Source organism: Anopheles aquasalis, chromosome 3 (assembly GCF_943734665.1).
Source record: "Anopheles aquasalis chromosome 3, idAnoAquaMG_Q_19, whole genome shotgun sequence".
In the NCBI taxonomy this organism is placed as follows: Eukaryota; Metazoa; Arthropoda; class Insecta; order Diptera; family Culicidae; genus Anopheles; species Anopheles aquasalis.
The window spans coordinates 64,043,524-64,066,048 of record NC_064878.1 but is presented as its reverse complement, the minus strand read 5'-3'; the positions used below and the strand labels follow the sequence as shown (position 1 = coordinate 64,066,048).

The 22,525-nt window shown below is 49.4% G+C and overlaps 1 protein-coding gene across 7 annotated transcripts in view; it reads right to left on the bottom strand.

Moving 5' to 3' along the window:
- LOC126577895 (uncharacterized) overlaps nucleotides 1-17,255 on the bottom strand; it is a 21,509-nt gene extending 4,254 nt beyond the window's left edge. The window contains exons 1-2 of one of the 7 annotated variants that reach the window (XM_050239923.1): nucleotides 10,378-10,656; nucleotides 10,103-10,305 (exon numbers count right to left, since the gene is read on the bottom strand). Coding sequence is in view for 1 of the 7 variants with exons in the window: in XM_050239922.1 (XP_050095879.1) it covers nucleotides 15,883-15,906 (24 nt within the window). In the remaining 6 variants the exon portion in view is untranslated. Of the gene's footprint in view, nucleotides 1-1,518; nucleotides 1,673-3,568; nucleotides 3,906-6,260; nucleotides 6,491-10,102; nucleotides 10,306-10,377; nucleotides 10,657-15,882 lie in introns of those variants that run through there. The other 6 variants (XM_050239925.1, XM_050239922.1, XM_050239927.1 and 3 more) reach the window with 6 other exon arrangements.
- Nucleotides 17,256-22,525: the final 5,270 nt, after the last annotated feature.

The following is a 22,525-nucleotide window of genomic DNA, read 5'->3' as shown; positions in this document are numbered from 1 at the left end:
GGTAGAGGGAAGGACAGCTACTAGAACACACCCCACCCCAGGCCTGAGATTGTACCAGATAGCGCTCGGGGGCAATTAATGAAAGATGAACTTTAACATTTCCAACCAACAGAACACGGGCAGGCAGTACTTCATTCACATTTTCATTCTTTAAGATCAGAAAGCTGTTTTGCAAAAGAATGAAAACCGAAAGGAAAATATTTATTTCCTTCATTCGACCGGTAAATTGACCCGGCAGCAGACAGTGCAGACCCACTCGCCATCATCAGGCAGCCAAGACGATGTGCGAAGCGATGATCCGTACAATAATGTGCCATTCGCTTCCTTTTATCGATTGTTTTTTTTCTCTCTCTCTCTCTCTGTGTTTTGCCCTCAGAAAAGCCATTGGCGACAATGGACGCGCTTTTAATCGAACGTTTCAACGTTGACCCCACGAATCCACCGCGGACTCCATTGAGCTATAATATAGCTATACCTTCTCTGCGTGTGACTCCCAAATGGTTTCCTTTACGCGTAAAAGAGTTGTGGTGCCGTCGTACATTCACCTGATTTCTACCACCCATTCCATCGCCAGCCGAAGCCGAAGAAGATACGCGGATACACGGTCGACCTTGCCCCCTTGGTAGGCGAAGACCTTGCCAGCCTGCCTGGCTGCCTGACTGGCTGCCTGGCGGCTGATAGCGTAGTAAAGTGATTAAACCATCGGTTCGCGCATCTTCCTGCTTGTCTGGCCTGCTGAGGAACCTTCTCCTTCCAGATTCCAACGGTTGCTTTGTCTCGCCTGAGGTCCCGGGCACGCTTGAATTGTTTTCGCAACCAACCAGGCAGACGATCAGCACAGATGGGACCCAAAATTAGAATTCAAATGACCACCGTCACCGTCGTAGACGTTTTCGGTGGGGGAACGAAGGAAGAACCCGGAACCCTCCCTCCCCTTTTATGTAGCGTTTGGAGGTCCATAACTGGATTCGCGGTTGTTGACGGAGTTCTTTGCTTTCCTTCCATCTTGCGTATCGGTGGAACCCCTCGGAACCACATTTGGAACTCAAGCTCCACTTTTTTTTCTCTCGTAAATATGTGCCTGATTTAAAGAGGAACATATGTTTGAGGATGCGTGGCTTTTGCTTCTCCACATCGCATATTTATAACTTTACAGGGATTTCAAAAGGAAACTGAGAATTGGTGTTCTTCTTTTACCGTTTACCAGGCGATGATGAGCAGCCCACATTCCTTTTTCTGGCGCCCCGGGCACCAATGGCAGGCTGCTGTTAATCACATGCAAATGTTTTTGATTGTCGAACCTGTTTCAGGATTTCGTTGTTTTGAAGTTCTTCGAACAGTTTTTTGTTTTTTGCTATCAAACTCGCCCCGGGCTAAATTCGTCATCCTCGGAAACGAGCACATATGGCTCGCGGACAGTCGGACTGTACAAATACGCCTCAGGTGAAATTTACAACTGTACCCCGGAACCGATCGTTCAGATCGAAATTTCATACGGAATATTAAATGTTTCAGCACCTTTTACGTTCGTTTCGCCGCCAACACGAAAGCCACAAGAATCTGAGCTGTAGAAAGAACTGACGCAGCGCAACGGATGACCATCCAGAAGCAGCTCGGACACACACTTTCTTCACTATGTGGTCACTGAACTAAACCCGGCGCCCGACTGAGTGTGCAGGCGTACCGGTGAACTAGTTTTGTGGCTTCTGGTGAATCATCTTGCTCTTGCGGCCAATCGCGGTATGCAACGGATTGGTATGCTGATCGGCGAGCGAAACACTGGAAAATCCTGGTGCAGAACGGTGTAAATGAGCCCGTGCGCTTGTGCGCACCATACCGAGTGGTCAGCAGTAGCGTACGTGATGCCGTTTTGCCAGCGCGTTGAGTCAGAGCGCGTAAATGTCGTGGGCCAAGTCAAGTTCAACAAACGCTTCCAATGGCGGAACGCTGAATCATACGGCGGGAATAGATTATGATACCGTATCGGGCATTTTTACTGTTGTTTGAGAGGGAACTAACTTCCATGCAGTTGGCGTTCCTTCTTACTACGATAAGGGCATCTCATAAAATGGCCACGCAAACCATTAGTACCGATCACGGCACCACGAATCGATCGGTCGCCTGGAAGCGGATTTCCTTGGCGTTGCGTCAGCAACGATCCGTCTGTCAAGTGTTTCTTCATGGCTAACCTTGATCTAGCCACATCTCGACGAAGGCAGTAAACTATCGCGCGAGATGATGGTCGATCTTGATGATACGCGAAGGACGCCCTGCTAGCCTACGGGGCGGATGCCGAAATACTGGTCGTTGAACCCCACGTGCGGCTAACAGCTGGACCATATGCTGAACCCCTTTGGGGCCGACTTTCGGCCGTGTGTGTTCGATCGTGTTGCTGAAACGCGAGAACACCACCATCACCGTTGCATCGCGGAGCATCTGTAGTTTGGGCGATGGTTTGGGAGAAGGTTAAATTGCATAACGCCACGCGTCAAAGCCAATTAAATTCGAACCTTCTCCACACCCCAGTCGGCTGCCACCGGGTGCGCGTGATGCGGTGGTCAATCGTCAACGATGATGCGTGAGGATAGCGACAGGAAAGTAAAAGTTGCCACCAACCTATGCCGAACGAACGACTGATCATTTCAATGTCATTTCTTTCGGTCCCATTGCGGTGTTTCGGTTTCGAGGCCGCTTATCGTTGGGGAGGGTCCACAGGCCGGGCATTGGAATGCGAACAATGAACCGCGAAATTTGTGATGAATAATGATCGAACGTGTAAGGTGATGTAGGAGAATATTTTGAATTTTTCGCCCACGGCGGACCATGTGCGGGGTGCGTTTGCGTAACGGTACGCAAGCTCATTCATTTATCGCGAGTTCGATCCTGTAAGAGCGGGTGCGCGCTGGTGTTTCCGCGATCAGCGCAGGACATGGCACGACACGACAGCGTGGCGTGCGTTGTTGTGTCACTCGTGGCTTCCAGATGTGTCCTACTTTCGAACGTTGTACCACAGCAAACGATTGGTTGGTATTGTGGTATTGTAAAGTTGGAGAAATGTGCTTTTTGCACAGCACCACTCACCGCGATCAATAGTGATCGAAATCAGTATAGGCCAAGTGCAGCAGCAGCAGCAGCAGCAGCGAGTTTCGTAATGTTGCCTCGCTCTTCGCTACTAGATACCGTCTACACTCTGTAAAGGTTTGACAAGTTAATTGTGTGTTATCGAGCGTGCCATCCTGTCCTTCCGAGCTGGCAAAAGGAAGGTTCTTCAAACACACGCTACACACCACAACAAAGTAACGATCCGGTTCGATACTGAAATTAGAAGCGCGTTTGCACGAGCCACCGTGTCCGCCACCGTTCAGTGTTAGCGACCACAGTAAGTCACAACACTAGTCAACGACGACGACGACGACAAAACGACGGAACACCTCCCGCCTCCCCTCTCATTGCCACAGATTGGATTGGTTTCCTATTAACCACCGAATGCACACCACATGGCTCGCTAGCGCGCGCGAATGTGAAGGTTAAACGTGCGCGGATTCGATGGCGCTTGTGTGTCGCTTACCGTCGCGGCTTCCAAACGAGGTGAGTGTCACCGGAGCCCACGGCTCTGGCCATTCCGTTTGCGTCTCTACATGTGTGTGGAATTTCCTCAACGGAACCTCCCTGAACTTGGACTCGGTTACCGAACCATCGTCACCATCGCCGTGGTACCCATCGAGCACCATTCTGATCCGGGTTTGCTGGTTTGGTGTGGCTCATAATCGTTTCCCTTATCTTGGCACGTTCTAATGGCGTTTGGACTGTTTTCGAAACCTCCTCCTCCGCGGGGTTGCTATGATCAGTAGAGCGAAAGGCAGATTCACCGCGCGAGCGCACGCTGGTTGCTTAGTGATGGGCTGCTCGCTGTGAACGGATGGGCGCAGGTGGCGCGAAGATTAATGCTACAAACGTGAAGTGGGAAGACGATTGATCGTTCAGCTTCGATTCGTAGCAGGTACTTTCTGCTCGTGCTCGTGGCTGCCACGTGTTCCCAACTTTACTACCGTACAGTTTGATGTCCAAGTATCTAATTCTAAAGTGAATTGAAATCGCCTTCACAAATGCGCTCCCTTGTTGGGTGTTGATTCGCCGTCAGCCAGTAAAACTCGACGAAAATGAAAGGGAATGGTGTGCGCTTTGCACGGAAGCTCTGTTTACAGATCAATCGCTTGGTGTACCGCATGGCCACAGTTCCCCACCGCAGAACTATGCAAATAGAGTTACCTTCCTTCCTGAGGCTGAAACATGCGCCCGAACAGTGCAAGAACAATTTGGGCAAATGATTGCTCATGTACACTACCAACACAGTCCCCGCACCAGGCCTGCGTTAGTCATCGTCGGTACCCAATCCGTCCTCAGTAGAACCCAGTCTCCTGCTGTACGATTGATGTTTGTGCTTGCGAGATGAGAGATCGAGGAGCGGCAGCCAACCGTCGCGATGTTTGCTCTTCCGAATCCGACATCCGAGACAACGGAGACGGAACTGTGCAAGAGTGAACGGTACTTTTGCGGTGCCTTTTTTTATAAATGAAATTCTTCTCGTGCTTACCCCGGGTTCACCCCTGGCATTGAATTGTCGTTAACGGTGGAGTTTGTTATCTCCGGTTGCTTGAACTGAATTTTTAATCAAATCTTTGCTCTTTTGTTTGCACATAGTTTTAGTCGATTCGGCGTTCGTCCCAAAACATGCTGTGTTGACAAACACTCGATAGAACTCGGAACTCGCGGGGTGTGCAGCATTCAAGTCCTTGGGGAATCCCCATCGCATCGCGAATCTCAAGGCATTCTCGTTGACATGACAACCTGTCGCTTCGAATGGTGGGTGACTGTGATCAGATGAAGTCATTCTGAATCATCCATTCTGAGCGGGAGGAAAATCACCGCCAAGATAGAGGAGTAAACGATTTGGTGTACCCCAGCCTTGGACCACATTTTTGTTCTTCAATTACTCTCTTTCAATTACACCGCCACAAAAGCACACACTTTTAGGTCACTTTTAGTAGCCGACCGGGAAAATCAAGCCGGTGCAGTCAAGCTTAGCGAGCTCGATGTAAACTGGATGGAAGGAAGGTCCACCGCAGAAGGTCACCAGCACCAGGTCGTATAGAGAGCATTGTTTCGGGTGATGATGATAAGTTTGAAACTCTCATCGCTTTTTGCACTGAAGAGAAGCACAGCACCGTCAAGGTGCTCCTGGGGGGGCGGTGAGTTAGCTTTCGGAAAATGGCAGAAAATGGGCTCGCTGCACCACAGCCATTGGACATCGGGTGGAAATTTAACAAACAATGACTGCTCCTGCGGTGCACAGTCTTTTCCAGCGTTATAACCTTCTTCAAATCTTATGTTTTCTGTGCGCTACGAAGGCTACAGAGACATAGTTTTAAAGCATAATAATTGAAGATAAATATGGCGCTGACAGCTCAGCGAGCATTGGTTGTTCAACGAACGAACGAACCTCTCCTCATGCTTTGTCTTCCCACACACGCGTGCGTTTTACGATACGTTAACTCGCGAACACCTACGTGTGAACATAAGTGGTGCATAAAAAGCAAAAAGGGCTTAAAACAAGTTGAAGCTTCGACAACCCGCTTCGCTGCCCCCCAACCCGGTTCAACTCCCCATATTATGCAAATGAAGAATGCATCTGGTGTACCCGGTTGGTGGCCAACTCGTTCGTGCATATGCATCAGCATCACTACGGTTTATGTGTGGCCGATGCAATGATGCGTTACCGATCGACACCGAGTCTCTAGTAGCTGCGATCTCCAAGGAGGGGGAGTGCCTATCAAATCAACTCGATACGGACTCTGATTTGGACCGTGACCGCGAAAATGATGATGACGAACCGCCTCCTCCGCCTCGCTCGAGTGTGTGCTCGTGTGTAGAGCGGGTTGCCGTATGTTGCGGCACGATTTATGTGTCATCCGGTCGGCGCCAACGACGACGACGACGATGACGACTCGCGATTCGTGATAATGGTAACCTACTACCGGTAGCTGACCTAGACGGTCAACGGATAATACAGATTCAAACGGACCAATCCCAACCGGTGGCTCGCCACTGTTGAAGGACGTGCCCGTAGCCACCACGGATTCACTTGCACTAGCGAGCACGCTTGGCTTGGTTTGGCTTGGCATCGGCATCAGCTCGGTCACAGCACCGAACCTGGAACTCGTGGCTCCCGCATTTCCAAGCCCGTCCCCTCCTTCGCTAACCTTCGCTACTAATAACAGTAATAATTATTCAATGCTACTGGGAGCGCTGGTATGCACGGACACCCCTCCTCTGCGCGAAGGATGCTAATCCATCAACGCGGTACATTCCGTAGCCGACAGGTCCTACGATTGGGTGGAATGGTTATGAATCGATCGGGCTCTGCTCAACATCACGATCTATTGATCTCTGTGTTTCGCGTGGCCGCCAGCGACTGTGCGTTGTTCTGTTCCATTGATACTGACCTGCAAGAATGAGCAAAAGAAAAACATGAGATTAGGAGAAAATGTCTATCATTTGCGGTTTGTGGGGCTAGTGTGCTTATGCTGATAATAACACCCAGTAAGCGGATTAGTGCTACGCATAATGACAAAGGTGTTTGGAAGCACGGAATTTTTGTTTGCGATTATTAAGTGTTGTAAACGAGTGTTTGCACAGCATAAATTTGAGTATTTTAAAGAGAATAATTTTGCACACGCGGCCAGAGTGTGACTGACCTTTCCCTGCGGTGGTTTGTATAATTGAAGATCCCAAATGTTAACCGCAAAATGCTACGGTCTTACAGCATCGCAAAGAGATCCCCGCCTGGTGTTAACCCTGAGCAAGGCGTGTGAAATGGTTGGCTGTTGGTAAGTTCATTAAAACTTTGAATTGCCATTTTCGGTGCAGGCTTCAGCGGAGCCGCAGGGCAATAAAACGCCATAGAAATATCAAAACTAAACTACTGCCACCGGGTCACAGGGGAAACCATCATCATCATCATCATCATCCTCATCTCCGCCATCCGGTGGCCGTCCGGAGTTGCAAGTGCGTGAAAATGGAATTTGAGCGAAAACATGATAATTTATCCCACGAGAAGAGGTCGCCGGCGCACGGTCGACACGGTAATGGCGCCTGGGTTCGCCGAGCTGCTGGCTGGTACTACTACTGGTTGGTTGTACACTAGCTACCCGCTCTTGCTGGCACTGTATGATAATGGTTTTCTAAAATATGGTAGCCGCGCGACCTGAACTTGCCAGCATCGTGCGCACAGCTGATTGCATAATTATGCCAAGGTCAGGCGGCCGCGCCGCTCCCTTGAGATGGGCTCACTTTGCAGGAAAGCAGCACCCAGTGCCAGTTACGCTGAGGTTCGTCGCTCGTCGAGGCAATTTGTCGGAGCAGTTAGAGGGTAACAAATAGCCAGAGACCACCGTTTAGTTTCTACGGAGCATCAAATCATGATACCGGTGGAGTGCACGGAATGGTGACTAAAGTACACTAGGTTAGGGCCATGTAATACTAGATTCACTGATGATCGTTGTCGTGTACTGGAGGGTTCAAGATTAAAGCTATTTGAGCTGGTGGAAGGTGTCGAGTTACCGGCAACACCACATCGAGGTGGCTTTCCCAATGGGTCTTTATTGTCATACGGAAGCTTAGAGGTGGATAAAACCATAAACTGGTCATGCCTGAATCATTTATGTTTGTGGATAATTCCTAAAATCAAACCACAACACTTCAACCGATCCACAATGACTCAAGAACACTCTACACCGACATCAAGAGCGAATGATATCGAAACGAAACACCTTAAGATCCGGATTGCCTGTATCCGGAATGCATAGCTATTGTTTGACTCACAATGGGTTCTCCTGCCACGCAAGAACACGTTGGAAGTGTTCTTGATGAAACGAAACTGGAAACAACCACCAGTCACCGTCTGGTCCAATCGATCGTCATTTGCTGTCAGGTATCAGCATAATCTAGAGATCAATCTGATCGATCTGAGTGTCAGCCCAGACCTTCCTTCCAGCCATCAGTAGCCATAGCAGCAGCAGGAGCAGAAGCAGAAGCAGAAGCATGGACTGCTGCAAGGTAGACTCCATTGACTTCTCCCCCCGGGGGGTGACGACCCGTTGGATCACTCATCGATCCAGCCAAAGCCATTTAATACCACGATCAATCGCGGCGCTACGAAGCCGCTAAGATGCCTAAGATGGAGAGCGTTGAATCCGTCTGTCAGACAGAGTCGACCTTCAACCAGAAGCCTCCTAGATTGTGGTTCAATCAAGTAGCCACATTAGAATGACAAACTCCACTACGCCGGATGGTTTGATGAAATTGATTCTGCACCAGTAGGGCATGAATCGGAACTCCTCGGGATACGGAACGAAAAGGACAACGTTCCTTGTGCGATTGTTAGTTGGCCAATTCGGATCGAAGTTCAATGCATAGCGTCTTGCATGTCGTGGCAATTAAGCCTGCACCACAATGACACTCCAGAGACATCCCGGTACCAACTTAGGAAACAGTAAGTGCACGGAGAGGGCACTACTGGCAAGGTTACGAAATAGTTAACAAACGATGCGATACCGACAGCACCGGCACCACTTGATGGAAACTGGTGACACACCAGTACCTCGACGACGGGATCACTCGAGTGCCAGGGTGTTGTTGCGCCACTGGCATGATTTCCTAGTGCCCCCCCCCCCCCCCCCCCCCCCAGAGGTTCACTTCACCACACGGATGGTCATGTTCTGTTTTATGATAATCGCTCTCCGGAGTGCCGTCTTTCGGGTCCTGGAACACGAAGGGAGGTGCGTCGTTACAGTCGTGCCAACCGAGGTCGTTTCGGTTTACCACCGATCGTATTCAACGGCTAGCGGTACCATCATCACATCTGATATCTTCCTCCGTGTTGTGGCGAACGTTGAAGCTTGCTGCCGTTGACACGAGGATCAGCGCCACACTGACTGACAGACAATGTCTGTAGGAAGCTCCGGATTTAGGTCACAGCTCGAGCCCGAGCGATCGCACGATCAGCTGTTCGCGGTTGTGGGTCACAGCTACGCGCGAGGAAATTCTTGGTACCGACGAGAGGTCAGGTTGGGTGCCGGTCGACACCACATAATGTTGTTGGACGTTGCGGTGGCATGTTCGACCCGACAATAGGGCATGGCGACGCACCGCAACTCGTGATGCACGTGTGTGCAACGAGAGCGAAAGCGTGCAAGGAATGATTTCCAAATCTTCTCTCGTTTCCCCCCCCCCCGGGATGGCCAACAGAGTGTCACGGTTATTTGCGACAAAAGTCGTTGCATGTTTCGTCATAATGTTGGCCCTTCTTTTTAAATTTCGTTATAAACAACTTGCATTTCACACAACAAAGTCCAACCCAAAACGCACAGCGAAGGTCGTCTTAAGTTGGCTTTCGGGACGGACAATCCATATCTCGCGCACCTCGAGTGCGCCCCCCTTGCGCATTAACATACAATAGGTCTATCCACTCATCCGCATGTGATAGCAACAATCGCCGAGAAACGCGACGACGCGCGAGAGAACACACAGAGCACCATCTCATCCGTCTGTCTGTCTGTCTGTCTGGCCGTCTGGTTGAGGGTCCATCGACTGTTTGGCGCGTCTGATCTTCACTCCATTACCTACTGACACAGAAATGGGCCCTCCTCCATACAACAGAGCATTAGCTGTTTGTTTTGTGGCCGACGACCGTTTTTTCGGGGAGCCCTTTGGAAGCATGTTCGACGTCAAGGTGGTGTGGTCGAAAATCATCACCTCTAGGGCTTCGCTGATGATTGCGGAAAGATAAATTTATGAATTTTCAACACGATCCGTGTCAGTGATGAATATGTGTGCTTGCGCACTACACGCGCTGCTGGAGAATTTGAAATCATAAACATTGTCTAATTTGCAATAAACTATTCCCTCCGGGAGGGCCACGTTGCTGCCGTGAGGTGCCGGACTGGCCTCTGCAGTGCAGGCCCTTTTCCTTCAAAACCTTCGTATGCGGTCCGCTGACGTACAGTCTGTTACGATCTATGCGTTCCAACCTCCCTTGGTTGACCTTATTCTTTTATCTGATTTATGATCCAGAGGAACAGTCTATATCCGGGCTTCAGGTTTGAGCGAATTTTCAATACACAGTACACGCCGTGACCGTAGACGTCGTCGTCGTAGTCGTCATTCGTCGCGGTTCGCTACACGTTCCTGCGTTTGCAAATGGCTTTTCCGCGCTGGTACAGCCCACCCTTGATCTGGGGTCTGCAACTGAACCAACCGACAACGAAGCTCATGGCGGTAACGAACGTTCACATCACGACAAGCGCGGGGATCACTAACCGCGCTTAGTCATAAAGATCCGGCTGCAGCGTCAGAATCGGTGCAGACCAGACTTCTTCGGTGACCGTTTACTCCACAGATAACACAAGCGCACTTGCTTCATTTCATTTACTTCAACGCATTGTCTTCAAGCTGCACTGCACTAATGATCTCATACTTTTTCTCTCTTTCTCTCCCTCTCTCTCTCTGTCTGTCTCTCTATCAACCCTCATCACTTGTAATGCAACTCTCTGATACATATGGCCACATTGTTCGCTACCGATGAGCCCGTTTTCCCACCCGCAATGTACCGCGAGTGAAGCGCATTCTGAGCGTTTGCCAAAGGTTCACGTGTCACAAGCCTAGCCGGCGATCGTTCGCGGCCGTGGAGTAGTGCACTTACGATTGGATGTCGAAACGAAACATTGTTTTATCAGCTGCCAGGTTGCCATTTACTGGAGAGGAAGCTTAACTTCTGTGAGTACCAGTATCTACTAGAGTGGATGGTACGGTTGATTAAGCTTTTTTGAGACATTCTTTTTTGCTTCTTCAACAACGAAAAGAAGGGGAATGACACTGAGAGCAGTGACATTTGCGCACAATCTCACAGAGAGGGCATTTTCTCAACCTTGATGCTGATAAAGATTTGCCAGCCGGCAGTCCACCGATACCGTCGATGGTGCTCTTTTCTTTCGCCATTGTGCGCACGGACCGAATGGCCACGGAATGGGTTTGAGCAACAGAGAGCAATTAATGCTGGTGCTGCAATGGAGGGTGTGCATTGTCACCGATTATTCCAAGTGTAGTCCACCTCTAGTCACTGCAACAACGACAACGACGACCACGACGACAACGGTGCGCTCCCTTATGGTTTGCGCGTAGGAAAGTCAAGATCGGTGACTCAATTCGCCCGAGATCCGGGTACTGCAGCTGTGCTGAAACTTTTGTTATGTCTGCTTCCGGTGCCGGAATCAGAATAACACAGAAGGAACTCCACGCGACGTGAAGCAGCAGCAGATCGTTTATTATTTTATTTTATTCCTTTCGTGGATTAGAAGGGATAAGAACGGGAGGTGAAGGTTGCCATACCAATAAGGGCAGTAAATGGTTAACAACGTGGCGTCTAGCGCCGTAACAATAGTGCCACCGCAACATCTGATTCGACACGTGAGCCATTCCGCCGGTCTCCCCTTTTCGGCGGGGACGTACGCGGGCTTTCACAACCGCGCTCTGTGCTATTTATAGTAGTACGAAGCGGATTCTACATCCCATTCCATCGCATTGTTGTTTCCCTGTTTCGCTCTGACGAGATTCGCTATTTTCAGAACGTTCGACAAGGAAGCTTTCGTTGCGGTCGTTACGTGCTTGCCTAATGGGCCGGTGGCGGATCTTGGTGGCTGGATTTCTTTTTTTAGCTCCATTGACGCCTGGCGAATAGGATCCAGAGTGTCTCGCGGTTGACGACTGCGTGTCAGATTTTAGCGGATTGATGCCGTTGCCATTTCGTGGGCGCTTTAGTAGTCAAAATACGGCGCCGAAACGTGTTTAATGGCCCACCTAATCCCGTTATGCTGACGGCATAAAGTGGTAACGGTACTTCCCGATCCCTCTTATCATCTTTCAGTCGCGCGAAATCAAAAGACTTAAGCGACGAACCCACTTGACGCTTCAAGCGGATAGAAACCTTTAAAATAGATTCGCAACTAATTTGATCTTCTCATCGCTCAATTCGCTATGTGAACAACATTAGCGTCTAATGAGACGCAATGTAAAGGCGCTCGATATGTTGACTTCTTTTTTCACAGTAAAAGTGAAGATTGATCTCTTTCCCCTTTCATCTGCGGTGATTGATCGTGTACACACGGCGCTGTAAAGTTTGCGGCCGGCATAATGCACCATAAGGAGAAAACAACGTGGCGCAAAATCTGTCCTGATATATACACCGAGAGCATTCACATTGCATAACAGGACAACGCGACAAGCTCCAGTACGGGGCCGCCAGTATCAACGACAGTCATCTGGTTACACGACGCGCGCGCGCGCGCGAGGTGGAGGCGGTGATTGTCATTCATTTTCTATCAATCACCCTAATCTAATGGCACGCTGTGTCGCGCGTCGAAAGGAGAAAGATCTAAATCACGAACTCCAGCGAACTCACTGCCATCGGTTGCTGCGACGATTGCCAAGAGCGTCCAGGAAGCGGTGCGGTGGTGCACCATCGTCACAATCGTTCATGGTTTGCTTTGATGTGGTTGTGCTCCACACAAGCCTCTCCTCCCCAAAGGTTCATAAGTCATAAGGAGATTAAAAAGTAATTTGAGCGAATGTGCGGGATTTTCGTTATCGCTTGCGGAGCTTGGAAGCCGGGGGCTTTTGCGTCCTTTCAGGGTAGATACCGGCTGGTTGTTTAGCCTGTTGGCACGCTGCTGGTTTGACCTACAATAGGTGGTAACGATTGCACGACATGAACACCACGTAAACCGGTGTGACATATGCACACCAGCGCCACAAGCGTTACCCAAGGAAGGGCATTGGACACCAGGTGGAGGGATGCCGGCTAGGGTTCGGTTTGGGCAATCATTCACAGATAAGCACGCCACGCCAACGTGGTGCACGTGTTGCTGTTAGGAGAAAGGGTTCTCGGGCCCTACCAACCGGTCATACCACGCCGTGGTCAACCTGTTTGGCAGCCGGCACTTGGGGTAGGCAGGAATTTGGCTAACCAGGCCATGCTTGCGCTAAGACATACCCAGCAAGGTCCAGGCCGCATCACCACACATCAATGCCAATGCGCGTTGACGGCAACCTGTTGCAATCGATTGCAATGGTGGTTGGTCAGCAGGGGAAGCAGAAGGGGTCAGTACCTCACCTCACAAGTTAATTAAAAATGTCTCTAAGGGCCCCCCTCAAACGAACGGAACGGTGTATTTCATGAGACCGCAGCGTCGATTGTGCGAACGCATCGGGGTTCGTCGCTTAAGTCTTTTGATTTCACGCGACTGAAAGATGATAAGCCGGCTTGGCGGAACCTTTCGATGTGCCTCGGTATTCGAATGAAAACGAGGCTTTCGGTGATGGATTGTGTTGCTGGATTTATAATGAGCCAAGATAATTGGATTCCACTGTGTTGATCGCGATCAGGGCAGCATTTAGATAGGAAATTACGACCCTAGCTGACTAGCTGGCTGGCTGGCTAGTAAGCAAATATCGATAACAATCTGACATTCCGCACACGCTACAGCGCGTGATGCGCGGTCCATCATTCAATTAACTATATCTAAAGTAAAGAAGAAGCAGAAGCAGCGAGAAAAAAAACAATGAGAAAGCAAACAAGACATCTTCATTAGGCCTCGGTGTTGGCTCTGTTCAGCAATTGTTCTCGTATGTGTGTCGCAACGATCGCACCACCGTGCAAGGTCCTCCGTTAGCAGCAGCAGCAGCAGCAGTAGTACAAACAGCGAAAAGAACCACATAAAACGGGGTGCCCTTCTAGAATGCGCGATGCATGCCCGCGATGAGTTCTAGATCTTGGTCGCTCTTCGTGTCCTCCGCTCGACGAGAAACAAAGCGAATGGCGGCGGTGTTGGTGGTGGTCAACATTGAACTAAGGCAAAGCGGCTGCGACATGCAAATTGTACCCTTCGTCTTCCCTTCCTGATCCTACCACCGCCACCGTTGGGAATGATCGATCATCATCATCGCTCGCGCGATCCTCTCAGCGAGCAATGGGAAAAAAGGCCGTCGTGGCATAGCCACGATCATCGGGTGCCATCACTAGCACCCCCAGCAGCAGCAGCAGCACCATCACCACCTTCCGAGGGGCCCACGATACGAACAGCTGATTTAAATGTTAAGCGATGAGGCCGGGCCCATCGCGCAGAGAGCGAGAACGACAGAGGGGCTGCCCGTTTGTTCGAGCAAAATTGGAGCGTTTACTGGAAAAACGGTTGACCTTAGCCCGTGCGGTTGGCGTTGGTAAGAAGGTCACCTATTTTTGCTCGCGACGTGCGCGAGGCATTTGTTTGTTCCTCGTTGTTGCTTTTTTCTTCATTCCTTGGGTTAGAAAAGTGAAAAAGTGGCGAGGAATGTGATAGACATTCTTGTTCTTTACACAAGGATCCTCTTTTGGTTTCATTTCAATTGAATTAACATGATTGTGGAGGGTGACGATGATCATCTTGACACTAATTTTGATCAACGCGAGCTCCTCTTCGAATTGTGATTGAAATTCTCTCTTTCTTTCTCCCTTTGATCCATCATTTTTACAGCCTGAATCAATTAAAAGCAATGAATTCCATCTGAAGTTGATGCTCCTCCCCATGATGCTATTGCTTCATCGTTCATATTTTTTGGACGGCTGCTGCTGCTGCTGCTCCCGTGCTGAGCTTTGTGCTGCAACACTATGTGCACCAAAAGCCCATCGAGGTCAGGAGCGGAGCTGCTGCTGTTCATACATTCATCAGCAGCAAACGCAACGAACGGCTCTCCTGTAGTGTCTGTGCGTTTTGCAATTTTAACACCTAGTGGCATCATCTCACCTTCATCACTATCTCTCTCTCTCTCTCTCTTGAGCTAGTACTTTGCTCCTTCGCTTCGCGCTTCGATAAGAAACCCACCTCGTGCGCGCGTGTGTACGTGATGCTAAGCGCGTATGCAAATTTTCAGCATATTCCGCACTCTGCACGCTTTGGCTTTGCCAGATATTATTCCCCCTTATTAGGCTTACCCAACACCGTGAACCTCCTCGGGGCTGAGGGTATGTTTACATTGAACGTAGTATTTGCTTTGCTCGGTGTGTTTTCGTCGAGCGGAGCTTCGGGGAGAACATGGAGCGCAGAAAAGAGCGGCGGATAAAACTATTCGCCAATTGGTTTTCCGCATAACTTCTTCCGCTAATCGAACCGGAATGAGTGAAGCTAATGTGCTCGGCTAGCTAAAGCGTTAATAAAAATGTACAGTTCATGTGACCATTTCTATTCCTTATCTCATGTAACCGGCTTAGTGCGTGCACGTGTTACGGCTTGCACTCATCGTGAAATGATTCTCCTTCCAGTTATTCCACGATTATTGCTATCTCGACTCTCTTCTCTTGCGCCGTTGATGCTGGAAATGATTTTGTTCGATGAATAAAACTGTCCACCATCGACGACAATAATCCGATAATACGATAGTAATGGCTCGAATCGGTTTTTGCCGGATGTACAATTAATTCGCATTATACAATCCCCTTTTCGATGGCTGGCAAGGGAACCCTCCCGGAGGGCAAACTTGGGTCAATTCTGCACGCCTCATTTTAATTCGTTACGTACAATCATAACTATTGTTAGCGGCACTGCACTGCACTGCTGCCAAAGGAAGAAAAAGGTCATACAGAGCCCAAAACAGGTGGGCAGGGATTTGTGTAGGAACCATAATAAAAAAAAACCATCCCCTTAAGAGCGATCGTCACCGCACGATCACCGCGGTGAGAGACTTATAATATCTTAATCGAACCCCTTATTACATCACCGCCTATTTGCTATTTACCTGCATGAAAGTGTTGAGACTCATGATTTCGTCTGATTTTTGTCGTCGCACTGGCGGGACAATATTACGAGAGGGTAACGCACAGTACTACGTCACGGGAACACACAATAATTTACGTCGAAAACATATGCACCTGCACGCACAACAAATAAACTATCCTCACGTTATTCCTTCTTTCTTTGTGGTGCTACTGATTGCTAATGAGGGGTTGTTTTCTAGTGTTAAAGCTTGCCAATTGGGCGTTGATTCTCAACAGCAAACAAACTCGAGCGGTATTTGGCAGCATACAATTCAGTTCAGCTGCACCGCAAAATGCACCCGAACACTGTTATTCACTCACTGCACGAAAGAAAATTGCACAAAACACATACGCACGTGCGCCAGCTCTATTGTTACATGCCGATCAGCACGCGCCGCTATCCCGCCAAATGCCCTGTGCCAAAACGTGGTCGTGGTCTGATTAGCTAACGCATCTCGGGCACACCAGGAACTTAGAAGATTGATTGACATTTACCACGGGCACCGTGCGCAGGGAGAGTCCATTAGGCGAAGGCGGAGCTCACTTTCTGCAATGAATCATGCGTGGTGCGTGCTGCGGTCGAACGGAATCACCTGGCTGCTGCACCGGTGTTGTGTGAAGGTTGAAGAAAGCTCCAGTCCGTACCGTGTTGTCGTTCTCTGCTCCGTTCAATCGATCGGCAGTGAGCGTGAGCGAATTACATCACTTTCACCGGGCGCAAGGTACGCCAATGCTCTGGATGGAAAGGAGACCTTCTGCGGCACGGATATTGGCTGTGGCGGCGGGTCCTTGTGATGTGTTCGTCGTTGCGTCACCGCCGGTGTTGCAAAAGACGAGCTTCGGTGTCTCGTGTCTGGGTGTCACCACGGGTCTCTTATGTTCCTTCCAGGGGAAAAAAGGACTTGACCGTAGTTTGCCGGTTGCTGCCGGTTTCACAAACCGAACTTCTCTCTCTCTCTCTCTGCTTCCGTTGATCTCGCTGAGGGGTGATCTTCCGTTCTTCGGCGACTGGTGTTTTGAAAACGCATCAAGCGTACAGCTCAAGATGATGCACTACTTCGCCTTGGTTTGCTGGTATTTCCTCTGGCTACTTCTTCACTGGTGAATCGTCGCTCCGGTTGCTCTGTCTGACTGACTGCCGGAGGGATGACCTTGGCTAGACGGTTTGCACAACTTGTCGTGCGCCAAATGCCGCTCCTCTTTACTGTCCCCACACAGAGATCCGGGATACTGTCGCACCGTGACTAAAACCGTGAAATATCACTTACGACCACTCCCGGTGATTGTGTGCTGTATTGTGGTGAGGATGGCCGCAACCCGCTTAGCGTGCGCCTCGGTGGTTGTCGCACACTCCCCAAAGGCTGTGCATAAACTGACCGTACGATCGATGCTGGTCGCCGAGTTATACGGGAGTTATATAAATTGGCAAGCCTCTCCGCCAACAAGCGGCACCAGCTGCTGCTGCTGCTGCTGCTGCCTCCCCCGTTCGCATGCTCTTTGATCCTCTCCGACGATCGCGTAGTAGACCGTTCGCGATGCTGTTCGCGAGAGCAATCTCGCCGGATCGTACACTAAGAGAGCGAGATGATCGTGTTCCGTGCGATCATGAGAGAAGCATCTCTTGGGAGAAGTTGTTTGGGAGAGCTTCTAAAGTCAGCTGTTGGCGATGCTCACGGATTCTCAGTGTTGGATGCTGGTTCCTATTAACCCTTGGAGACAAGAAACAAGCTTGCGATGCGTGTACGATCGCTAGCAGCTCGCTATTTTAATTACTTTAAACGAATAATTTTTCGATTTTTTTTTTGTAACATTACATCGCATTTTATATCTTAGTATTAAGACACTGTTATGAGCATCGAAGGTTGCGGAAACATGGGATCGAAAAAGTCCTAAATGGTTCATTAATTTATTTCATGCTTATCATTTTGATTTAACCAAGTTTTTACCAATCGTTTTCTTGTAAATTTCAATCCAGGAGTTCAATTGTAGGACAAAAAATATTTTAATGAGACCCTTTACACCACCAAGAACACAAAGAAGGAAAGAATTGGAATGCCGATAATTATAACTCTGTAAACGCTTCGATCAACATCGCAAACCTTACATTACCCACCTCACCGCATCGTGGTGGATCATCACGAGATTAGACCAATCATGCATATCTCACGCAGCAGCATCCTGGACCTATCCGCTCTGTTGCGTGACAAAGCATTTTCGCTTCCGTAACGCCTCGTCTGCACTGTGGGTTCTGCGTTGTGTGTTCCGTGTCCGAATTCTTCTTCACTCGCGGCATTGTGGAAAAGGTTCAGCGACCAGAAAGTGGAAGCAGAATCTTCATCCCAAAAACTAAAAATAGAATCGTTTCGCGCCAATTATCATCGCTACCATTGCGGATCGGTCAATTCGATCACAGTGTCCCGTGGACGCCACAGCACGGGATGCTAATATTGGGGGGCAGGTCAGAATACATTATGTAATTATTGCTCATGTTCCACCTTGCTCATCCTGCTTCTCTGCTGAACATTAGGGCAACAGCAGCACAGTAGCCTCTTTTTTGCAACCGCAACTTCACGAGAAACAATAATTATTTTATTTTATTAAACTGTAATTTTCGCAGCGACATTAAAACACTATTAATGCGCCACGTGAAGAGCGCATTTGCAAAAATTCTCGACGAGAATTGAGCAAAAAAATAAATAATCATCGTCCATCTATCACCGGGGTGTATGGGGGGATAAGATTGGACCTTCAGAAGCCAGGCCTCCTCCTTCTCGCAGAGGAGGTCATCCTGGGAGTAATCGGTCGCTGCTTCATCACGAGACCCCAGTTCCGTTGAACTTTTAGCGGGAGGTCGTCGTTTCGCGCGCGCGCTCGCCAAGATCCGGGAGTTGAGTGGGCTCGTTCCGTTCGCGTTTTTTTTTATCCCTTACCATTCGAATGGGAAATCTGAAAGCTCATGCACGTACATATGTGGCCAGAGACGACGATGAGCTCATTTGTCCGAATTGGATTCGCCTCTAATCAACGGACGATCATTTCCTCCAAAGTCACGCCAAAAGTCTCGACCAAAAATTCCTGTCCGTTACCGTTCCATTCCGATGCTAGAGATTGTGGAGTTGAGTTTGAGATGCTGCTGGTAGGAATATGGCGTCTTCTGAAGCCCTTTTTTTGTGGCGTCGTCTGTCTGGCCAGCCAGTCAGCGTGCCAGCACCACCACGAACGATCACGAACCCTTGGCCTACGCTTCTTGAAGGGCCATTTGAAAATGGTGCGATTGTGATTTAGTTGCTTTGTTTGTTTATTTGTTCCGGTGTCTAGTTTGTCTAGTGGCTTTGTACGCCCCGACAGCTTACTTGATTCTACCTTGTGATGATTGAAGCTACGACACGACGCGATGAAGAAGCTGATGATCGACGCAATCGACGGGGGGTATAGGAAGGTGTCTGGTGGTACCCCACAAGCGGTCCCCGGTGGCAGTTTGAGCTGAAGGGGGGGGCAAACCACAGGCCATCGTTTGATTGACATCGACATCATGCCCCTCGGTGCCGGTTTCATCCAACACAATCACACAAAGTGGGGTGTGATGTTTCAAACCTCGGAAATCTCTTGTCAGATTTCCCTGTCACAACCCGGCGGCCCCTTGGCCGCGCCATGCTTCTCCCCATGTATCCCCATGCCATCGATGGATAACCTTGAGGAGAGGACGGTCTCAAGTGGACAGAGAGACAGCGGGGCCAAGGCGCATTGTGTGTCGGAAGCTATTTTCTGGGCTGTGTCGAGGGGCAGTAGCATAAGCAGCAGTACAAGATAGCAAGACCGTCTCGCGAGCATCATTAGCCATTGTTAGCGAGCCGAGTGTAGCGTCCGATAACGGATCTCGTGTGTCAAGTGCTTCGGGTGCTCATCAGGGAAATCCATTTGGTCCTTTTACGGCATAGGAATCGTTTGACGTTGTGCTGTCGGATTTACCGTTTTCTACGATTTGGCAGAGGAGGTTTTTTGTCCAAAAAGTTATTTTTCGGGTGAACAGCATAGTCCCTTTTTGCATAATAATCAAGGAGATATAACAATGCTCGGCACTTAAATTCAAATTAACAGAGTTCTATCATCACTCCTCATCCTATTGTGACTATTTTGCGGATCAATCTGCTCTACTGATCACGAATCAATCACGACAGATCCGCTTCACTCATCACCATCATCTAGCGAGTAGTGGCCGGCTCCAATCTAGTGCCATGTGCTGGCAAGGAGCGCATGTATCACGTGTTTTGCCTGAATGAATTAATCATTTTTCGACTTCCGCATTGACTTGAACACAAGAGCGGAATTGTCGCATCACTAATTACCGCTTCGCTTTAGAACCCTTTTGCCCTCTGCATCCTCCCTTTGACTCAGGTCTGGGGGGGGTGAGGGAATCGAAACGGAATTCTCAATCAATACGTTTTGCACATCGATTAGCAACACGTGTCCCACGAGCAGCCCAGGTTCTGTATCTGCGCTGTGAGCGGAAACGAGCGATGGCGATGGGGTGATTTGTGCACATTCGATTCGAAATGTGGCTCACGTTAATCTAGTTTCACGCGGCCAATAGGCTGTTTATGAGCGAGTGCGCGCAGGTGCTCGGCCTCTGCCTCTACCTCTGTCCAATCCAACGAAGAAACCGGTTATCAAGTGGGTTTTGTGATGATGTTATCTAAGCCACTGGTTGGTCATCGATGGTGTTGACTGGCGGTGGCGTGCAGTAGCTGCTAGCCTGTTTCATAATCTCACAATTTTCACTCCGTGCTACCGTGTCAAGTTCAAGGGTGGCCCAATATCAACACGGTGGCCCCACATCTCGTGGAACTGGAGCACGACGAGACCGTGAGCACCTGCGCCACGATGCATTTAGCTGCCCGGGGGAGGGGATGCGCCACCCGGTGCCACGTCATGACATAACGTTTAGCATGTTTAGGATCAGTTGCAAATCGGAGGGAGAGATACTCAAAATCGTCGCTTTATGCAACCACGGGAGGAGGGTGACCCCTTTCCGGTGTGGAAGAGCGACAAGCCGAATGTCACAATTTGAATTTTACTTTCGAATGGACCGCGGCACCGCCTGCTGTGTCGAGTATTTGTGGGAGAATAGGTTACTATGATTGTGGTTGTTCTTGCGTACAGGTTTAGTTTTTGGCAATAAATCACACAAAATGGCAGCCCTTCGGAGATCGATCATTCTCGTTCTTAATGTGCCGGAAAATAAATCACAAAACAAGACCGTCCGCTGCCATCGCACTTCCGCATTTGAAGCCGATTTCATGACTTGGCGCAACATTAACGCTTGCCAACGTAATCCTGTAATCCGCTGCAGCCAGTCGTCAGCAACTGCCGTGTTGTCGCGATTAATTGCTATTTACCAGCGGCAAACCACCAACACCACCACCACCACCGGCCACTGAGCACTGAGAAAAACTCTCCACCTCAGCTTCCTCCCAAATATTGACCTAAACGTGCCGTACACGAACCAAAAGGGAGGGGTTGGATGGTTTTTTATTTGAACGTCGCAGAGCTTGCACAGCATCAGATTTTTGAGTTTTACTAGGCGTTAGACGCGGAATGGTACTTTGCGCCCGTAAAACGGCCAGTGCAAGAAGCTGTGGTCGTTTCTGCGACTGTCAGCCTCAGCCGAGAATGCGAAGGTCATACAGAAATCGCGTAAAGTCGCGACTTTACGCCGACTTCTGCCTTCGGTGACCACGGTTTGCGAGCTCATCTAGCAACAGCCCCGTGGTCCGTGTGGACACTTGAACATAAATGGAGATTAGATTGTTTTTTTTTTCTTCTTCTTTGCTTTCCGTTTTGCATCTTTGAACTGTCATGTTCCCGTTCTTGAAAAAAAAGCTGCTGCTTCTGCTGCTGCAGAGCGGCTCATGTTTATCCGAAGCAAACTGAACCTATTTCGGCCACTTGCCACTCGCTTTTTTTTGCTCGTGTCGGTGCCCTGTCGCACTCTCGAACAGGACTGGATCTTTCGGACGGGTAAACTTCCTGCATTCCAGCGATGCGATGCGCTGAAATGACTAGATAACTTTTGCACGAGAAGAAGCATTTAAGAGAGCACTCATTAGAGTTGATGATTATGGTCGCTTCGCAAGAGGCGGACCGTTCTGGAGGAATGTTGTTTAGTTTTTTGATGGAATGATGTACAACGAACATCCCAAAACTGGACACCCTTCAAATGACTAACCATTCAGTTTGGTTGTGCCTTCAGGGGGGATTTTTGGACGATGATTTGCCTAGGAAAGGAACATGGATTTGGAACGAATTTCTCATTAATGGACGGGGCGTGACTCGACGGGAGATTGTAGATACGGTCACGTTCGTGTTATCCTATCCGTTAAGATAGGAACGGCGAGACTTGTGTAAAATGTGTCTGTGTCTATGCCACAAAATCCCCTTTTGGGCGCTGCTTGTGAAGCATAAAAGTTATAACGATAAGGAAAACTCGTCATGTTTGTGCGATTCCACTCCTTTTATCTGTGATCCCGGAAACCGGTATCTGTTTTCTGGTCCGCCTTGTTAACAAAATATAGAGAACCTTCGAAGCTCTTTTGTACCAGAATACAACACTCCGAGATGATTGAG